The 18,655-nt window shown below is 52.2% G+C and overlaps 1 protein-coding gene and 1 pseudogene across 2 annotated transcripts in view; both read right to left on the bottom strand.

Moving 5' to 3' along the window:
* Positions 1-235: 235 nt before the first annotated feature.
* Positions 236-18,655, bottom strand: part of MINDY4 (MINDY lysine 48 deubiquitinase 4) — a 112,313-nt gene continuing 93,893 nt past the window's right edge. For both annotated transcript variants that reach the window (XM_036897473.2, XM_036897474.2), the window contains 4 exons: positions 16,605-16,766; positions 10,534-10,714; positions 9,914-9,986; positions 236-682 (listed from right to left, as the gene is read on the bottom strand). In XM_036897473.2, coding sequence (XP_036753368.2) covers positions 634-682; positions 9,914-9,986; positions 10,534-10,714; positions 16,605-16,766 — 465 coding nt within the window. In that variant the 3' untranslated portion in view covers positions 236-633. The remainder of the gene's footprint in view (positions 683-9,913; positions 9,987-10,533; positions 10,715-16,604; positions 16,767-18,655) is intronic.
* LOC118918532 (oxysterol-binding protein-related protein 9-like) lies at positions 690-9,906 on the bottom strand (annotated as a pseudogene).

The raw sequence follows: 18,655 nt of genomic DNA, 5'->3' as shown, positions 1-18,655 counted from the left end.
TCTGCCCTGAGATGGGCGCCTGGGGGGCTGATTAGTAGAAGACAGGCCAGTCCAGAAGCCCAGCCAGGGACACTGCTCCATCAGAGGGCATCACTTGCCTGCAAAAACCCTTGTCAGGGAACATTTCAGCCCAGAGGTCTCCAGAGCTTCGGGGCCCCCACACTTGTCATGGATCCCACCACAGCCATGAACCACCTCACACTTCCTTCACAGCAACAGAACGAATGAGTCCTGGTCCTCAGCACAGGGTTGACCCCTGCTTTATAGAAAGCCAAGTGCCAGGAACAACAAAGGGGCCCCAGGCTGACCGTATCAGAGGTGTGGTGAGGGGACAGCCCAGCGGGGAACAAGGGAGGGATACAGACAGAAGGCAGCAGGGCCCGCGGCCAGCCCCCCTCCAGTCCTTGGCAGTCACAGCGTCGCCAGGAGGGAGCTGCAGAGCAGCACCCTCAGCCTCCTCAGTCTGCGGCAGGCCCTTCAATGGAAGGGACAGGGAGCTCTGGATGCTTCTGCAGCAGTGCTGGCCCAGGCCAGGGCGACACTCTTCCAAGAGAACTTCTCCCTCATGCCTGGGGCTCAGCGGTCACCCCCAGTGATGAGTGATGGAGCCCAAGGGCTTACCCACATGAAGGGTCACAAGATGGGATCTGAGCCGTTCCAGTGCACCAGTGCCCCCTTCCACCTACGGGCAGAGTAAGAGAGAGTCAGAGCTGCAAGGGCCCACAGAGCAGACACCTCTTGCTCCCACTCATCTCAAATTAGTGTCTCAGGTGGTTTATATATTTACGTTTCTGCCCTCCCTACCTCGCCCCTCCAAATTCACACGCTAAGCCCATATGAGACACAAATGCACCCAAGACCCCAGAGGAGACGAAGATGGCAGGTCATTCACTCATTCATACCACAGATGTTTACTGAGACCCTCCTTCATGCATGGCACTGCAGGGCCCTCAGCTGATTGGAGTGATCCACACACATCTAAATCTAGCTGCTTTCCAGGGATGCCTTAAGGTGGTACTTTAAAGGCACATGGGAAGACCTAGATATGAAAAAATTCTGGAGTATTCAAAGGGCAGAAGGAGGTCCAATTGCTGGACCCTCAGAAGGTAGGGAAAGAGGTGAGCCACAGCAGGGAGCTGGCAAGACTGTGCCACAGGGGATCTGAGAGGCCCTGTAAGGATTCCAGGCTTTGCTCTCAGAGCCACAAGAAACTAGTGAAGCACCATGAGCAGCTCAGTGAAGCACAGATTTGCACTTTTTTCCAATTACTTTATGAAGACTTAAAATACATTGAGTATATTTAAACTGTAGTCTAGGATTGGATACAATTTAATAATAGTTCAATCCCAAAATAAAAGTTATTGCAGGTGAAACCATAACATTTCCCAACACTTGATTTCAATACATGGCACTAATTTTCTAAAACAACTCAGAGGTTGTCTTGTCAACTATATTTCAATTAAAAATTTAAAAGCAAAAATAAAACAACTCAGAGGAATAACATTTACAGCAGATGGATTATTTCTGCAAAATCTGGCATTAGGTATATTCTACATATACATATATCCTAAGACTGTATGAACGGGGGAACAAACATCACACACCTCAACAGCATGACCTGAATGTGAAGTCTGGAATGGGTTCACAACAAGGGCTTTTGGGAGGGAGGAGATATTTTCAAAACTTTAAGTTTTCCTTCAGTATTAAAGTCAAAATCATAACTGCCACAGAGGAAGAAAACAGAGCAGCTTTTCTCATTTTAATTGTATGTCTGCGTGAGAAAGGTGAGAATCTCTGAGACTGGAACTGCAACAAGAAGGGAGGGAACATGTTCTCCCAAAGATTGTTGCATTTCCCAGCTGAATGCTTGGAAGTACCAAGAGGCTTCAGTAACCTCGTCATCAGAAACCCAATATTCTTGACTTTATTGAACAACCTAGACTCCCTCTGAATTTCTTTCTCCTTCCTTCCTCAGGCTTCTGCTCTTTGCCTTCCTTCACTTCGGTGCTTTGCTTCAATTACCACATCAATGTCTGATTTTTAGTTTGGGAGTCGCAGCCTTCCAGAGACTGTAGGACTCATACTTATTCTGCTCTTTTAACCTCTTGATAACGGCAACTTCTTGGAATCTGCAAAAAGTATTTTCCCTGTATTTTGCATACTTTACACCATCCCATTTCCCTTCAAATGAGCAAAAAGATTTCTTGTCATTTGGAGAAAAACTCTTGTATAATTCTGTGCTTCTTGCTCCATTAGAAAGGTTAAGAGTGGGAGATATTTGCATACAGCCATCCTGAAACAATCAATATTGTGTTCTCCTCCTAGCTCCACCTGGGGCACTGTGAGGATAGACCTTCCATAACCACTGGGGAATGTGAGAATGTAACGTTCACCATAGTCTAGACACAAAACACAGCCCTACCCTATATTGTGCATGCCAACTGACATCCTAAGAAAATTCTTTCTGGTCTATAGATGAAGCAGAAAAATTGCATATTCTTATTAAAACACTCAGCATAAAAAGCTGAGATGGGTGAATGACACAAAACGTGCTCAGCCATGAATGTTACATAGTTTTGGGGGAGTATTCTGTCCAAAACCAGCCCTGCATCTCTTCAGTGTCATTGGTAATATCCCACGATGCTCAGAGGGCTCACCCAAAATGGGGTTGTGTGGCTTTCCAGCAACCAATCCTTTCCTTCCTGCATGGAAGGCTGAGAGGTGCCATTTCACCATTTGAATCATTTGGTCCCTGGGATTGTTCTGGTCATAAGTGCTCAGAAGCAGGTCTGATGTACAAAAACATTTGCATACATTTCTAAAAGAGACCTTTTCTCAAAGTATTTGTTGGAAAAATGACCTTGGTAAGAGACAATATGAACTTAATCTGTGCCGAGACACACGTGGTTGAGCTCATGCTCATCTGAGGAACCCTACCTTCGTGACCAGCCACATGGCCAACAAACACAAACACCAAATGGTCAGCATCACTTGTCCCATTGGATGGAAGAATTAAGTGATTCTGTGGCATCTGGGTGCTTTGGACAACTTCCCGAGCTGCTGTATGCCAGCACTGAGGTGGATCCAGGGGAATCCATGAGGTGCTTTGGGATTCAGTCACTTAGGTGGACTCCATCATCATCACAGCATTCGTCATTGCTTGAAGAGGAACACTGGGACCATGTCTGCAGACAATCTGACCAAGCTGTGAGCAGTCAGACTGCTTCCACAGCTGCCCTATTTGGTGCTGGAGTTGGACGAAGTCCCAGGGTAGCTAATATAGACCCAGTTGGTAGGATGATGGATGCAGCTCTGACTTGCACAGCTGAGCAGGTTCGGGAAGTAGGACAGGCTGGGAAGGCATCATGGTGATCACAGGTTCCAAAGGCCCAGGTTGACTTACTGCATCACTGGGTAAACAGGACTTCAGCAATCTGCAGCAGCATAATGCAGGGCTTAACTGATTCTGCTACACAACTTGAGATTTTCAAGTTTCTTCCTCTGCTCATCATCTTTGCAGTTTTGAAGCATGTCACTAAAAAGCCTTTATTGTTCTTTAAGATTTGTAGGTAAGTTTCTTATCAGTCTTGGACACCAAGGACACATCCTAAATCCAGACCCCACAGAGGGCAGCAGAAGGGAAACAGAGAGGAGAGCAACCTTCCACCCACAGCCCGGCTCCAGGCAGGCACCAGGCATTCAGATTTGCAAAAGGGAAGCTACTGCCCAGACCAGGGCAGTTCCTTGCCCCCAGTCACAGTGAGAATGAGGGTAAGAGTCGGAAATAGACCAGACTTCCTATATCCCTATAAGACCTCCACTCAGCCTGGCCCCCAAGGTACTTCCCCCATCCCTTTGCATCCCTCCCAGCCTTTACTCTGCTTCCATAGGCAGACAGAACTTTCTCTTATGAGCTCTCAATGTACAAACATTTCAGATCCTGGCAAAATGGAATTGGCGTCAAAGCAGGAATGAGTCATTAGACACCCAGGTCACTAAGTCTTATAGTCAGGCTGTGTGTTTTGAGGCCTTTTACAGAGGTAACTGACCCAGCCAACAGGTACCAATGCAGGGAGAGTAATAGAGGCACCAGAGAGAAGCAGTTTGCAATTAAGATAGAAAATAAAAGCAGAGACATTTTAAAAATTGAAAGGGCCGAGCCAGAAAGGACGCTATGTGTATGTAGGGAATGATGGTTCCAGAATAGGAATGGTTCTGCAAGTTGGTGAGTCAACTACAAAGACAGTAGGAAGAACTGTGCATATGTGATTAGGGAAGGGCAGAGAGAGGAGGAACGGAACAGAGACCCTCCACAGAGCAGCATCAGCATTAAAGCTCACTTTCCAAGTACTAATTCCAGAGGCTGAGTGAGAACTTAGGCCCCGGTCTCCCAACCTCAGCGCCAATGGCATTTGGGCCACATGCTTCTGTGGTGGGGCTGTGTTGTGCACTATAGGGTGTTTAGCAGCCCCCACCAGCTATGACAACAAAAATGTCCCCAGACATTGCCAAATATCCCCTGGATGAGGACCACTGGCACAGGAGTTGAGCTCAATGAAGATGCCATGGTCCCTGGGGTTCAGGTCAGCTCAGCATCATGGAGGACAAACACGTCATGGCCCCAAATGGGACCCTTTCCTCCCCAGGGCCATCACCACAACAGAGTGGCAGTTAACTGCCTCAACAGATTTTCAACATTAATGAATCTGGTGTATTTTGGGGTGAGGGGTGGGGGGAGAAGCTTGACAGAGCCTGTATCAGCAAGAAGAAGAGGACAGGCCTGGTTTTAAAGCCTCCAGAGTTGAAGGGCAGAAGTACACCCTGGAACTCCTCTTACCCACTTTGATTTCCAAAAACTTCCCTGTGTGCGAGTTTCCCTTCCTGTGCTGCAGCCACTGGGGGCAGTTCTGGAATGAGCCATGCGCTGTCTCTTACCCCTGGGACCTGGCCTGTGCTGTGCCCCCCACCTGGAAAGACCATGCTCCCACCCTACCCCCCATCCTTCAGAATCAGACCCAGGACTTCTCCCTCCACGGGGGTTCTGACTCCCAGGCAGCCTGGGGGTCCATCCTCAGCACCACTGCCTGGCTCTCCCCGGCCATACTGTCATGGAGTCTCCCTCCCCCACCAGACTGTGAGCTTGAGGGCAGAGCTGATCTCACTCACCTCCTTTCCCTCCACAACCTCTATCTCTGTGTTCCCCCCTCCATGTACTGCTGAATGAACACATCCCCTCCATACCAGCTGCTTTTCCTGGAGCCCCAGGCTCCCAGCGGGGAAACCTTAATCTTCCCTCACACCACACTTTCCCTTCCCTCTGACTCAGGCGGTCACAAAGCCCTGGCCATGGCCCACTGCTATTCTCTTATCCCTCCTCCTGACTCTTCCTCCTCCTCCCTTGCATGTGTGAGCCCCTTAAGGTCTCCAAAAGAAAGAGAATGCTCCTGCATCTCTTTTCTCAACCTTACAACAGCTCAGAGAAGGGATGGTTATACCTAATCAACAGATTAGGAAACTGAGGCCCAGAGCAGAGTCAAACCTTCTCTAGGTCACACAATGTGACAGCAGCAGAACCAGGACTCAACTGAAGTGTCCAGACTCCTGTTCTGTGTTTTCCCGGCATCATGGCATCGAGTGTTCCATGAACCCAACCAGAGCGAGGAACACAACAGGCAAGTGTGTGTGCAGGCTGCAGGCTGGGGAATCAGAAGACAGCAGTTGGGACAGAAGGGGCATCTAGGGGACCCTCCTTTGATGGGTGAGAGGCATGGTGAAGAGGGTACCTGGGCAAGAAGTGTATCCACAGAGGTGTGAAGGCTGTACCAGGCCCCTCAGGCAGGCAGGGGTGCAGCTGAGGGAGCCGGGCACTCAACTCCAGCCCCTGGACGGCACTGTTCCCACTGAAATTACATTTTCAATTTCTTGTCTGAGCTTCCAAACAGAAACATCTGTGGCCCAGCCCCAGGCACTGGTTATGAGTTTCTTTCCTCTTTTCTCTGGACTCTTGTCAACTGTTTCATTTTCTCCCACTTTAGCTAGGCTGGGGTCACTGTGTGTGTCTTGGTTGGAAATGACCATAAATGAGTCTGTTTTTGCTGAAATGGTTAGAGAACAGCAGGAGGAGGGAGGTTGGTGGGCGGAACCCACATCCAGGACACGAGCAAAGGTAACAGAAGACTGTCTGATGCCGAGATGTGCATCACACTAGTGAGCAGAGAGGGCACGGGACTGGGGACAGTTCAACTCAGGATGCTCTTCTCCAAAGGCAAAACTGGCAGTCTGGTCTTGTGCAATGTCACCGTGGCAACAAAGCCAGTTGGCGGGAAGTCACACTGCCCACTCAGTGACCTTCCACTGGGCTGACAGCAAGGGCCTAAGCTTTAGGCCCTGCACTGCTCATGACTCAAGGAGTAGCCTGGGGCACAGACTTCTATTATGGAGACCCTCACCTATTAAAGGAAGTGGTGCCCAAGGGCCTTTCTGTAAATCCAGGCAAGCTGCCATACAGCCAGGTGTGCGGTGTGCCCCTGGCTGGGTCAGGGTGAGCGTCAGAGGTCTTTGTGGGGCAATAGAGCTGGGTCTGAGGATAGACAGTGGTGTCTCTCTCCCTGAATTAGAATAGAGTTGATTCTGAAGTTGACTTCCATTCAGTTGTGAACTCTCTGAGAACAGGAACGAAGGCTTTTCTAGCTGTTTCTTCCATGGAGTTCAGCCTAGGGGTTGCATGAGGCTGAAGTGATGGGAGGGAAACCTCACCTGCCCGCAGGGTCGGTCTATCCTGCAGTGAGTGTTGAGCTGCATCCCAGCAGGTTCCTGGGCTCTCGCTGGCCTTAGAAATGACCCAAGTTAGGGTCATAGCACCACATGTACTCGTCCTGTCAAGGCAGGGGCCTCCTATAGGCAGCAGCAGGATTCATCCCCCCAAAGGCAAGGCCCCATCTCCCATGGGTTCTCCCTGACCTCAAAGGCCACTTTCCCAAGTTTCTCTCTTTGAGCAGTTTGAGAATTTGGGATGAAAACAAAATGCAAAGCCTTTGTAATCCAACTCCTTGGAACAGAATTCCAAAAGGCTGCGTCTGCTGTTTTCCATTAGAATGGTATGTTATCTGATGGGTACAGAGGGGGCAACAACACAGCACTCCCACTATTTACTAACCCACTCAGCTTTTCCAGAATAATGCTGGGAGAAGTCTCACTGTGTAGGTAGAGCCACCATGAGGAGGCAAGTGATTGGGGAAGTAGAACAGGCAGGCAGCTGGTTCCAGGAAAGTCCTAGCAGAGCATGGAGCACCCATACCTGGGGGAAGGGGTTGGGGGAAAGCCAGCAGAGCCCGGAACAAAGTACCCCTGGCCCCGCGTGTTCTAGCAGGCCAGAGCTGAAGGCCAGCTCTTCCCTTGACACTCACTGTCACAAGGCAGCCGGGGAGGGCATGGGGATGGGGTAGGCCCTGCCTTTACCAGGCACCAGAACACCTGTTCTCAAGTGTGGTCCTGGGTCAGTAGCACCAGCTGCCTCTGGGAACTCCTCAGAAATGTAAATTCTCAGGCCCTACTGAACCAGAACCCCTGGGGGTGGGACCCAGTGATCTGTGTGTGACCATGCCCTCCAGAGGTGCCTGCTAAAGCCTGAAGGCCATGCTCCAGAGCAAATCTTCCCAACAAGTGAGCTAGAGAAGGACATGGGTGGGCCAGAAAATTGATCTCCTCAGGGTGAAGCCTGAGCCAACCAGAGTCCCCAGGCCAGTTGTCTGTAATCCTGTGTGCTGCACAAGTATGACGATTTCCTCCCTGTGACAAGGACCAGGAAGTGCCACTGGAGGAGATGCCAGGGCTCAGGCAAGCCCACAGCCCTGCAGCAGTAAGTGGGGGCTGATGAGGGGAGGGAGGGGGGAGACTCGGCCTGAGCCATCTGCCCCAGCTTCCTCCATCATCCGACAGGCCATCATTTCACTGGTCCATGCTGTGGCGCAGGGCCAAAGGGTGCCGGGCAGTGGTCCTGGAAGAAGGGGGCAGCGGACACACAAGAAAGAGGCATTCTGGGCCCACACTCACATGCAGGTGTCTCTGGACTGAGCTCCTGTCAGACCCCAAGTCTGTCTCAAGCTCTTGCCAATTGGAGCTGAGCCCACGAAGCCCAGCCCCATGCCCATGAGAGGTGCATGGTGAGTCCTACAGCAGAACCATTCTTGGGAAAAGAAGAGCTACTCCCGATGGGCAATTGGAGAGGTTCTAGGTGGTGGGCCGCCGCAGGGAAGGGCACAGGGACAGAAGAAGGCCTTCAGTGAAGGGTCCCCAGGATCCGGAGGCAGGCGGAGCCTGTGCTCTGGGTGCAGCCCAGAGCCCTTCTTGGCAGACCCACCTGCAGGAAGGATGCTCTCCCACCCTGCCCTGCATAAGGTGCTGAGGCAGTGTCACCTCCTGTCCCCACTGCTGCCCTTCTCTCATCACTCGGAATGAGTGGCCTTTCTACATGAAAGGAAAGTGACCTGCATGTGCCTCTAATCCTCCTGACGAAAGAAACACCGGCACATGACCCCACAAGAATGCTTTGTCCCTGGCCTGCTGGGCAAGCAGGTGGATGGATGAACAGATGGACGAATGGATGGGGCATAATGAGGATGTCCCAGCACTGCCCACGTCCCCTCCCTGGTATCTCCACTGCATACATGGAGTCCTCTCTCGGCAGCTCCATGCAAGGGCTCACTTGCCTGCAGGTGAACAGCACCCCATGGCTGCAGGTGAGCAGCACCCCACAGCTCCAGGTGAGCCCCTGCATCTCAGGCAGTTAGGGCCACAGGGCCTCAGTCATCGTTCACATCCTCTGCCCCAGCCCAACCGATTCACAAACACAGCAATGACGTCTGCCTGAGGTCACCTGAGTCATGAGTAGCTGAGACAATAACAGTGAGCTATTCACAGGGTGCTTGGTAATGTCCCGGAGCTCTTCACAACAGCCCTAGGAGCCAGACACAGCCATTATCCCCATTTCACACATGACAAATAAGTGGAGTCCAGGGACTCACAGCCAGAAAGCAGCAAGGTCAGGATTCGAACCCCTGAAACCACACTCATCACACCTGCAAATTCTACTGCTTCCCTAGAAGAAGGCACTGGAATCCAGGTCTCCTCCTCTGAGGCCTGCCTCTCCCACTGTATCCTGAGGCCTCAAATCATTCCCCAAAGGCTTTGTGAAGGGCCTATCTGAGCACTGGGGTAAGGGGAGTCCCCAGGGCTACAACACCCCTAGCCCTCCAGAGTGCTGCCCCAGCCCCGGCCAGCCAGTGAGCTCCTAAGTAAAGCAAGCCTCAGTTCACCCTGGAGTCCTGGCAACTCCCTCTCCTGGCCTGAGCTTTAGCCTCCCCTCAAATACTGAGGGGCTGGACTGGAGGAGTCAAGGAGCCCTGCTGTTATGTCTAGGGTGATGCGGGACCTCTGCTCAGTGTGCAGAAGGACAGGAGCTGCTGCTCCAGGAAACCGCTCTGAGCTACACTCTGGCTGGCCAGGCCCCATGACCTCACCCCTCCCCAGGTAACCTTACCTGCCCTTCCTCCCTTGGGCCTAACAGCACTCACCACAGCTGGCGGTGGCTGCCTTGAGCAAGGAAGGGCCTCAGCTGGTGCCCACGCATACCCCCAACCTCCAGCAAAGCACATCCTCAGAAGCTGTCTGAAAGCATGTTGCCCCGCAAAGCACACACTTCTCCACTTGGGCCTCAGTGACCACAAAATGCTACACACGAACAAGCCATGAGCACTGTACATTTGCCAGTCTGCAAGGGTCGCACCATACCACACCCCTCCCAGCTGGGGTGACCCAGGAACCTGTCCTCCTTCTGCAGGCATGACCATCCCCAAGCACCACACCTCCCAGCCACTCAGGCCAGGTTTTCAAACCACAGGTGGGCCTGACTCACTTGGTTCTGATGCAGAGCTCCAGGGGTGGGACAAGATCATGGCCTCTGTCCTCAGGGATGGTCTGGGTGGTGTCTGGGGAGAACAAGCACAGGCTCGTCAGCCCAGGGCCCAAGCTCACCATGAGGTCAGCAACAACTCCTGTGACCTGACTCTTCTGGCACCCTCCTTCTTCTCATCTCTACTGGACTCACCCTTCCTCCTGCCCATCACCTATCTCCTGGGCACCACAGCACCCTCTTCACTGGTCTCCCTCCTGCAGTCTCCACTCTTCCCTCCTGCCCCTCTTCAGCTACCAGAATGAATGACTCTTTCTAAAAATACATCTGATCCCATCAATCCCCTGCTCCACACCTTCCATGGCTCCTCATTGCTGGAGAATAAAACCCAAACTTGTTGACATAGTGTTCTGGGCACTCTAATTGGTCTCAACTTCATTCTACACCTTAACACCATCTCAAGGCCCAGGTCTGGCCCCTTCTGCAAGAGGACTTCCTAACACAGGCCCTCTGATCCCCATTGTTCTCTGACCACCCCTAGTGGGCATGCTAAGGCTGGGATCCGAGAGGCCATCTGGAGGCTCCCTGAGGATGTGCAGGGGCAGGGTGGGGAGATAGCACACCAATGGTCAGCCGGATCTGCTCCTGCTGGTTGGCCAGGCCATCGTAGTAGTACAGGTCAAAGAGCCTCTCGGCCCTCCAGTCTCTCAGGAGCTCTGGCTGCAGACTGAAGAGCACGCTGAAGTGGCTCTCACTGCACACCACCCAGATGGGGAACCGTGGGGTCTTCAGGAAGCAACCGACCTGGACAAGGGAGACAGAGCAGGCAGAGATGCTTGAAGCAACTTGAGATGCCCAGGGAAAGGAGCCAGAGCATCCCGTGTCCAACCCCAGGGCCAGGCTGGCCTCAGAGAGGCCCTGTGGGGATCCCAGCCAGTGTGAGAAGCTGGGAGCCCCTCATGCTGTTCACAGACACGGGCTTGTCTCCCAGGGCTGTCCCTGCCAGCTCAGCCTGCGGCTCACAGGGCCTGTTTGCACACACCCCAGCCGGAAAGCTGGGCACTCCTGCTCCCTTCATCCCCCACAGCTAGCTGGTTCACAGTGCTGCCCTGCTCTCCCTGCCTCTGATGGTTCTCGCAGCATCCTGTCCTCTGCAGACAGCCACCTCCTAACTGTTTCTTCCCCCTCTCCTCCCCACCCCTCCGGCACATGGACCCTCTCGCCTGTCCTCAGGCTAATCCAGCATAGGGAGCCTCTGAGCCTGTGCGCTCACTGCCCACCAGCCTAGAGCACTAGCACACCTCTCCACGCTTTGGGGTCCTGCACCACCCAAATTACCCAACCAGGGAACACAAATCTCCTCCTAGCTCCCGACTCGGGGGACTAGGTACAAGGTGCCCGACCTCCTCCTGCATCACTCTGCCTCACCATGACACACCTCCCGCCTCTTGCACACTGGACCACACCCTTAGTACCAAGAGCAAGAGTGTAAGTCAACATAAGCAAATGTTTGATGAATGCAGTTCCTCGTGCATGAAGCGGAATATGAACTAGGTGGGACTTTACCTTAAACACAGATGGGACTCGGAGCACCACGGAGAAGGGAGGGAGGGCCTTGGGTGAGCAGTCTGGTTGATTCCAGGAATGAATGACATTCAGGGAACAGCAGGGCATTCGGGAAATAGAGCAGGGGAAAGGGCAGGATAAGGAGCTGGGACTGCCTTTTAGGAGGACTCCCTTGGAAGTTCCCAGCAGAGACTTTCATGGCAGAGGGGTATTCAGGGAAAGCAGGTGCCATGCAGCATGGATGAGAGCCCTGGTGCTGCTGTTGCTCAGCATGCCTGCAAAGTGGAAAGGTGTGGCCAGGGCCTTCTTCGAAGGCCTGCTCAGATGCCAGGCTGGCTCTGCCCCCTGCCCTTCTATGCACTCTGTCCTTGTCCCGTGACTCCGTTGGGCAGCACTGCTCCCCACCCTAGGTCCTGGTCTGTTCAGTTCAGTACATGCCATGGGCCAGGCTGATTCTGGCCTAATCCCCACCAGCCCCAGGGAAATGTTTGCATGATCAGGTATTTACAGCCACAGCCTGTGGATTAAGGAAAGAATGGGAATTATTTTTCCAGTGGAGCAAAGGCATACTTTCTCCAGAGCCTGTCACAGAAGAGAGGCCAGGCAGTTCTCCTTGGGCCTCTTGGAGCCAGCCTGGGAGCTAACTCTGGGCTGGGGTAGCATGGACAGTGGGGCTGTGCTCAGATGGCTGTGAACCAGGTCCCTGGTGAAAGACATGCACATGCACAGCTGCCTCCTCCAGAGGGTAGGAAGGTGATCTTTACAATGTGTTAGTTTCCTCATTTTGCAGGCACCCCACCCTGCCCCCAGCCGGCCAGTTGGGCCCTCACCTCAGCCCCATGCGACAGGAAAACATGACCAGAGAGCTAGCTCCTCGGCAGGACACAAAGGAATTAGATGTTTTAAAGGACGTGGCTGGACGTGCCTAAACCCCCCTGAAAACTTGGCTCCCATTCCAGGCTCAAAAGAGGCTTTTCTGGCGAGGGCATTACCTCGAACTGCGGGCCCAGTTCTCCTTCACTGCAGGAAGAGAGCCAGGCTGCCCTCCAGGGAGCAGGCATCGGCAGGATCAGCCACCCTGAATTTTCCAGCAGAGGGACAAAGGGCAGCTTGCCATTTATAAAATGGTCAAAAGATTAAGGGCAAAAAAGCTGCCTGGAGAGTTTGTAAATGAGTTTTCTTATTCAGGAGCCCCTTCCAAGTGGGTGACATTTTCCAAAGATGAAATTCACTTCCTTTGGATTTTGAGCTAGCTGAGCAGATGCCTGGGGCGAGGACTGGGTAGGGGGCACATTTCCTCCAGAGGTCTGAAGCTTTCTTCTCGTGGACGCATATACGGCACAATTGGGATTACTTTTAAATGGGGATTCTTAAATCTTGTGCGGGGGTGAAGTGTGTGAATGTCCCAAACTACCATTTCTGGACTATCAGCTTAGAGCCTTATTTCAAAGGACCTACATTTGATTGCTGGCAGAGAGAGTTCAATATAGTCTGTCTTCCTTAAGGATAACATTTATTCAGCGTGGCACACTTGGTGTCAGGCACAGTGCTAGGCAATGGGGGACACGGCACTAAAGGGAACAAGAAGTCTTGTCCTCATGCGGCTTACCCAGCTAAGGGGAGACAGTAATCAGGTAACCATACAGATACACTGACACTGCACGTCACTAACTCTAAGATGCCATCAGATTCACCATTATTTTTTGTGTCATTAAGAAAGAAAGATGGCAATTAAAGTCTGACATATCATTGGCTATAATAATTCATCAAAATCTCATAAAATGTTCAAATATGGATGAAGTTTGCATTCAAAAGCAATAAAATGTGATACTTAGAACCAAGAAGAGGCCTATGAAGGAGAGAATAAAGACTGTATGATGGAGAATGACAAGATGGGCAGGGGACCATGAGAGCAGACCTCTATTTAAATAGAATGACTAGGTTGGGAATGGCTTCCCTTAGAAAGTGGCATTTAAGGCAAAATGTGAAGGGGAGGAAAAGCAAGAACAGCTCTCATAGGGCCTTGCAGGTCAGAGGGGGTTTGGGATTTTAGTCTGTTCCACAAGCTGGGGGGCTCATTTCGTCACTGTCTGGAGGCTGGAAGTACTGGGTGAGGGGTTGGTGGAGCTGGTTCCTTCTGAGGTTGCTCTCCTTGGTTTGCAGGTGGCAGATGGCTGCCTCTCTCTGTGTCCCCACATGTGCTCCCTCTGTGTGTGTCTGTCCTCATCTCCTCTTCTTACAAGGACATTAATCAGTTGGATTAGGGCATACCATAATGGCCTCATTTTAACGTAATTACCTCTTTAATGACCCTATCTCCAAATACAGTCATATTCTGAGGTACTGGGGGCTAGGACTTCAACATCTGAATTTGGAGCAGAGCCCCATTCAGCATATAGCAGTCTCAGAGGATTGGAAAACCACTGTAGGGTATTAAACAAAGGAATTATATGATCCAGTCTACTTTTCTAAAAATCACACTGGCATCAGTGAAGGGACAGGATTGGAAGGAGCTGGGGCCAGGAGCCAGAGGCCAGCTAGGCGATCACAAGCATCCAGACCAGCCATGTTGGTGGCTCGGACCGAAGTGACGGTGGACAGGCATGAGAAACAACTTAGGGTAGGAACCACATGATCTGGTAGACTGGACATGCTCCTAGTTTGAGTAACTGGTCATGTGGTACCATTTGCAGAGCTGGAGAAAATGGGAGGGAGATGGAGCTTGCAGAGCCTTCCCTGCCAAGCTCAGTCTTTGCTCTGGCTCCTTTATGAGGGCAGCAAGAAAAATGTCCTGCCGGTCATGGGAGGGGCACTGAAGTTAAACTCCCTGTCTCATGCCCTCCTTCTCTGGCCTGCCAGCCACATCACACAAGTTCCACAGCTGGGGACAGAGGCTGTCAAACTGCAGCCCGCAGTGCAATCTAACACCCCCTGCTGAACTCTGGGGTGATCAGGGTGAGGTGGAGGCCAGATGGGCAAGAGCAGCTGAGAGGGGTCACAGTTAGTCAGTGGAGATCCCAGAGGACACCCCAGGCTGGGGCACAGGGCTGCTTCCTTACAGCAAGGCGTCCAGCTCTTGACCCAGAGTTTCCTCTGCTTCCCCCAGGCACAGCCAGAGTGTGGGTCATCAGACAAGCTCACCATCAGACAAGGCAGGACCACCCCTCACTCCCGACCACATCCTCAGTGAGGGCCAGAGGCTATGGTGAGAAGCCCGGAGACAGGCTACAGTAAGGGGCAGGCCCAGTTCTGCCATCTGCATGAAACAAGCCTCTGGCCTTTTAAGAACAGCTCAGCTGTGGATGCCATGCTCCAGGCTGCCCCAAATGCCAGATGTTCACCATGACCACATCCTTGCTGCTGGTGGAGGGGGACCAGGCCAGGCAAGAGTAGGGGCCCCAACTCTGGGGTCAGGTCCAGTTTGGATACTAAACCTCCCTGAACTTCTTCCATGTCCAACATGGCTAATCATGGAGGACCAGAGGAACCTGGGGACAGAGGGGACAGCAGGTGGTGTTATGAGAGGGCAAAGTCTATGTCTAAACTGCCAGGCCTGTGCCTTCTCTTCAGATGCCCAGTCCTCCATTAGCTGTGGAGAGAAGGAAGGGAGGCCTAGCACTCCTTCCTTAGTGAGCCTGCAATCCCAAGGCAGAGGGACAAACAGACATCCTCTTGCAGGGAGATAAAAGCCCCATCTTCAGCCAAGCACACAGCAGCAGAGGGCTGTCAGTGTGGATTCAAGAACTGGGATCGTTATAGGGCCTGAGTTTCTTCAAATGGCATTTATTCCAGAGGAAGGATGACCCCCAACTGATGTTCCCATCAATCACCCTCAGCAGACCACAGGAAAATAGTTTACTTTTTGACCCTTAACCCAAGAATGAAGCCAGAACTCATGGTAGGTCTGGGGATTCCTCACTCCAGCCAAGGCAATATCTCTCAGCCCATGGGATTGTAGGCTAAGTGCTTCCAGAGCCCACACAGGGTCTGAAGCTTGGGGCCTTGGTGCTTCTTACAGGCCATGAGGCCACTTTCCTGGGCTCCCGCCTGATGCCAGCAAATCTGGAAAGGAGCCACTATTATTCTTTTTTCCCCAAGTGCTTGGACCCCAGAAATCTGCTTCTTGTCCATGGTGGGGGATGTGTCACCCAAAAGGGGATCAGGGGATGGGGCTGCTCCACATGGCTCATTAGCAACAGGTCAGCATACCCAAACATGTGATCACGCAGGAAGCACAGCATGAAACTGAGCCCTGCCTTCAAATGCTGGTCTCCACCCACCCTGCAAATCCATTTGCGTAGCACTGTCTGAGTGTCCCCTGGCCCAGTGTCTGTATCCCTTGTTCCTGGAATACACAGTCAATGAGGCCTCATCTAGACTGTCCAAGAATGTCTGCAGGAGCAGACACCACGTAAAGAGCCCCTGCCACCCTCTCAGGACAACTTGTTCACATAATTAACCACAGATCAATGTCTTCTCTGAAGACACGACAACCAAGGCTCCCAGGTTCAGCAGCAGGTCCAGTGCTCCCCTGGCCAGGCCACCCACAGGTACTCACCCTGTCCCCTGTGCAGCTCCACCTGGGGCATGTGGCCCTTCCAAGAGCCTGGCCGCAGTGAAAGAGGAGGTAAAGGGACCAACACACAGCAACAGACTGCGCGAGCTGACTCCTTCATTTCTAATTTCTGCTATGAGAACTTCTACTCCAGAACCATAAGACAATAACTTTCTATTATTTACAGCTACCCAGCTTGCAGTGCTTTGCTGCGGCAGCCTCAGGAAACTCACACAAGGCCTAAGATCTGGCCCCATCCTTGGAGAAGAGTCCCCCACTAGTGTGTACACATACACAGGACAGCCACAGCCAGTCTGACCCACAATCACACTATAAATCCTAGAAGTCCTTTTCAAACAACTTTTCTCAGAACATGGCATCAGCTGGCTTTGGGTGCAAATTATGCCCATGCTCAATGACAGTGAAGCCATACTCTTCCCAAACCTCTGTGGTTGAGACTGGACCTGAGTCCCAAGGAGCTCTGGGAACTTGGGGCGGACTTTCCTTCCCCCACCCTCCTCATTGGTTCAGGGTGCAGGCTCCTCTGTTGCCAGAGCCCCAGGCTCCCAGTACCTGGCACACACTGTAGTGCTCAAAGAGAGATAAGAAGCCGATGTCACTGCGCGCAGAAATGCCTCGGAGGAGTGTGATGTTCCCGTTTCCAGAATCCAGCTCAACCACATCATTGAAAACATTGGACACGGCCTTTCCGGTCAGGAGCAGATTGACAAGTTCCTGTTGATGAGAGAGAGCTTGTCAAGGGGAGATCAGGAACCAGAGAAAAAGGGTGGAGAAGGAAGGAAAGCAAGGAGGGAGAAAGACGAATTGGAGAGGGGGCAAGTGACTTTATTCCCACAGACCCTCAGGGAAAGCTGTCAGCTATTCTCATCCAAGTGACACTAGGAACTCATCAATTTTTATTCCACAAGTATTCACTGAGCACCAGCTGTGCAGGACCCTGCCCTCAGCTCTGGGTGGCAGTGGGGGGTAGGGGTCCTGCTGGAGGAAAGAATGGCTCCTGACCTCACGCAGCTGGGTCTGGAGTGGAGGATCAGGTGTGTGCCCACACAGCTGCAGCACAATCTAGGATGAACTAGGGCCACAAAAATGTGTGCACAGAGCACTCTGGGGCCCAGACGGATATGGATCACATAATTGAGCCAGACCTGCTTTGTGGAGAAGCAACATTTGGGTGGGTCTTGAAGGATGATTTTTTTTAATAAATGTTTTTATTCTGAAATAATTTTAGATTCAAAAGAAACTGTAAAAATAGTACAGAGTTCCTGTGTACCCTTCACCCAGCTTCCCCCAATGATAACATCTTATATATCCAGAGCATGTTATCAATGCCAGGAAGTTGACAGTGGTGCAATACCAATAACTCAACTCCAGGCCTTATTTGCATTTCACCAGGGTTGGTGGGGTCTTCAAGCGGGAGGGAGAGAAGACAGTAGAAAAGGGGTGGAGGAGCTCCAGGTTGGGCTCTATCTGTCTCTGACCTTGCCAGCAGTGTGGTATCAGGTAGTCAGTGGCCAAGTGACTTGTGCCACCCAGCCAATATGCCCAGAACCCTGCTGACCCCAGAACCAGTGACATGTGGCATGCCGTCCTCCAGCAGCCTTTCAGCCAGTACCTCCTGCATGGGGGTGGCTGGAAGGACCTTTTCTCCGGCAGTGCATTTAGGGGGTACAACTTCCCCCCCATTAGGAAGGAGGGAAAAGAGGCTCACAAATGGGAAAGGGCTTTTCCCACACTGCTGGCTGGTGACAGAGCCAGACTTCTACTCACATTTTTGACTCCTTGGACCACCTCCCTTCCCTCTCACCTCACTTTTTGCCCTCAGGCTACCACCTGGCCCTCCAAAGAGTCAGGATGAAGGTGGGCCCCAAGGTGCCTGCCACACCCCTGAGGAAGGATTCTCAAGGGCCCAGCCTTAGCACTAGGAAGGCAGGGCCCTCTGTCATCCCACCTCCTGTCAGCACTGACGCACTCTGAGACCGGCAGGCAGCAATCTCCCCCCTCAGCATGTGAGAATGGCCATAACAGCACTTTCCCCAGTGTAAACTCCGGACGGCAGGGTTCACATAAGTGTTTTCCCCTGAATTGTGAGAGCAATGCCCAGGTTAATAAATCTATCCGTCAACACCAAGACCCCTGCCCCAGTGACAGTAAAAGAGGCCCCCTCTGATGGCTGCAGAGGAGCCCCCATTGGAGGGAGATACTGAGAAGGCCTCATTGTGTCCTTGCAGAGGAAGTGAGAAAGAATTTGGAGGAAATGTCTGCTCTGAGATACAGCACCTCAGGGGCAGGGGTGCTAAGAAAGGCCTGGCCTTTTTCACATGGGTTCGAGTTTTCCCATCTTGTTTTCAAGGGGGAAAAAAAGACTTCGGCTCCCCATCCTGGGTGTGTCTCAAACGTTTCTCAGAGCAGGCAGGAAGCCCTCTTGAAATGGGAGAGAAGTGCCAATAGGTCACTCCTTGCTCCAGACTCACAGTCACAGGTAGCAGAGCTCAGTGGTCACTTAGTACCTTCCTACTCAAAGTGTGGTCTGTGGACCAGCAGCATTGTGACTGGGGCCATAAAATGTGTGCACAGAGCACTCCGGGGCCCAGACAGACATGGAC

This window comes from Manis pentadactyla, chromosome 7, assembly GCF_030020395.1.
Source record: "Manis pentadactyla isolate mManPen7 chromosome 7, mManPen7.hap1, whole genome shotgun sequence".
Taxonomy (NCBI): Eukaryota; Metazoa; Chordata; class Mammalia; order Pholidota; family Manidae; genus Manis; species Manis pentadactyla.
The sequence above is the reverse complement of the archived record's forward strand: the minus strand, read 5'-3'. Positions and strand labels throughout refer to the sequence as shown.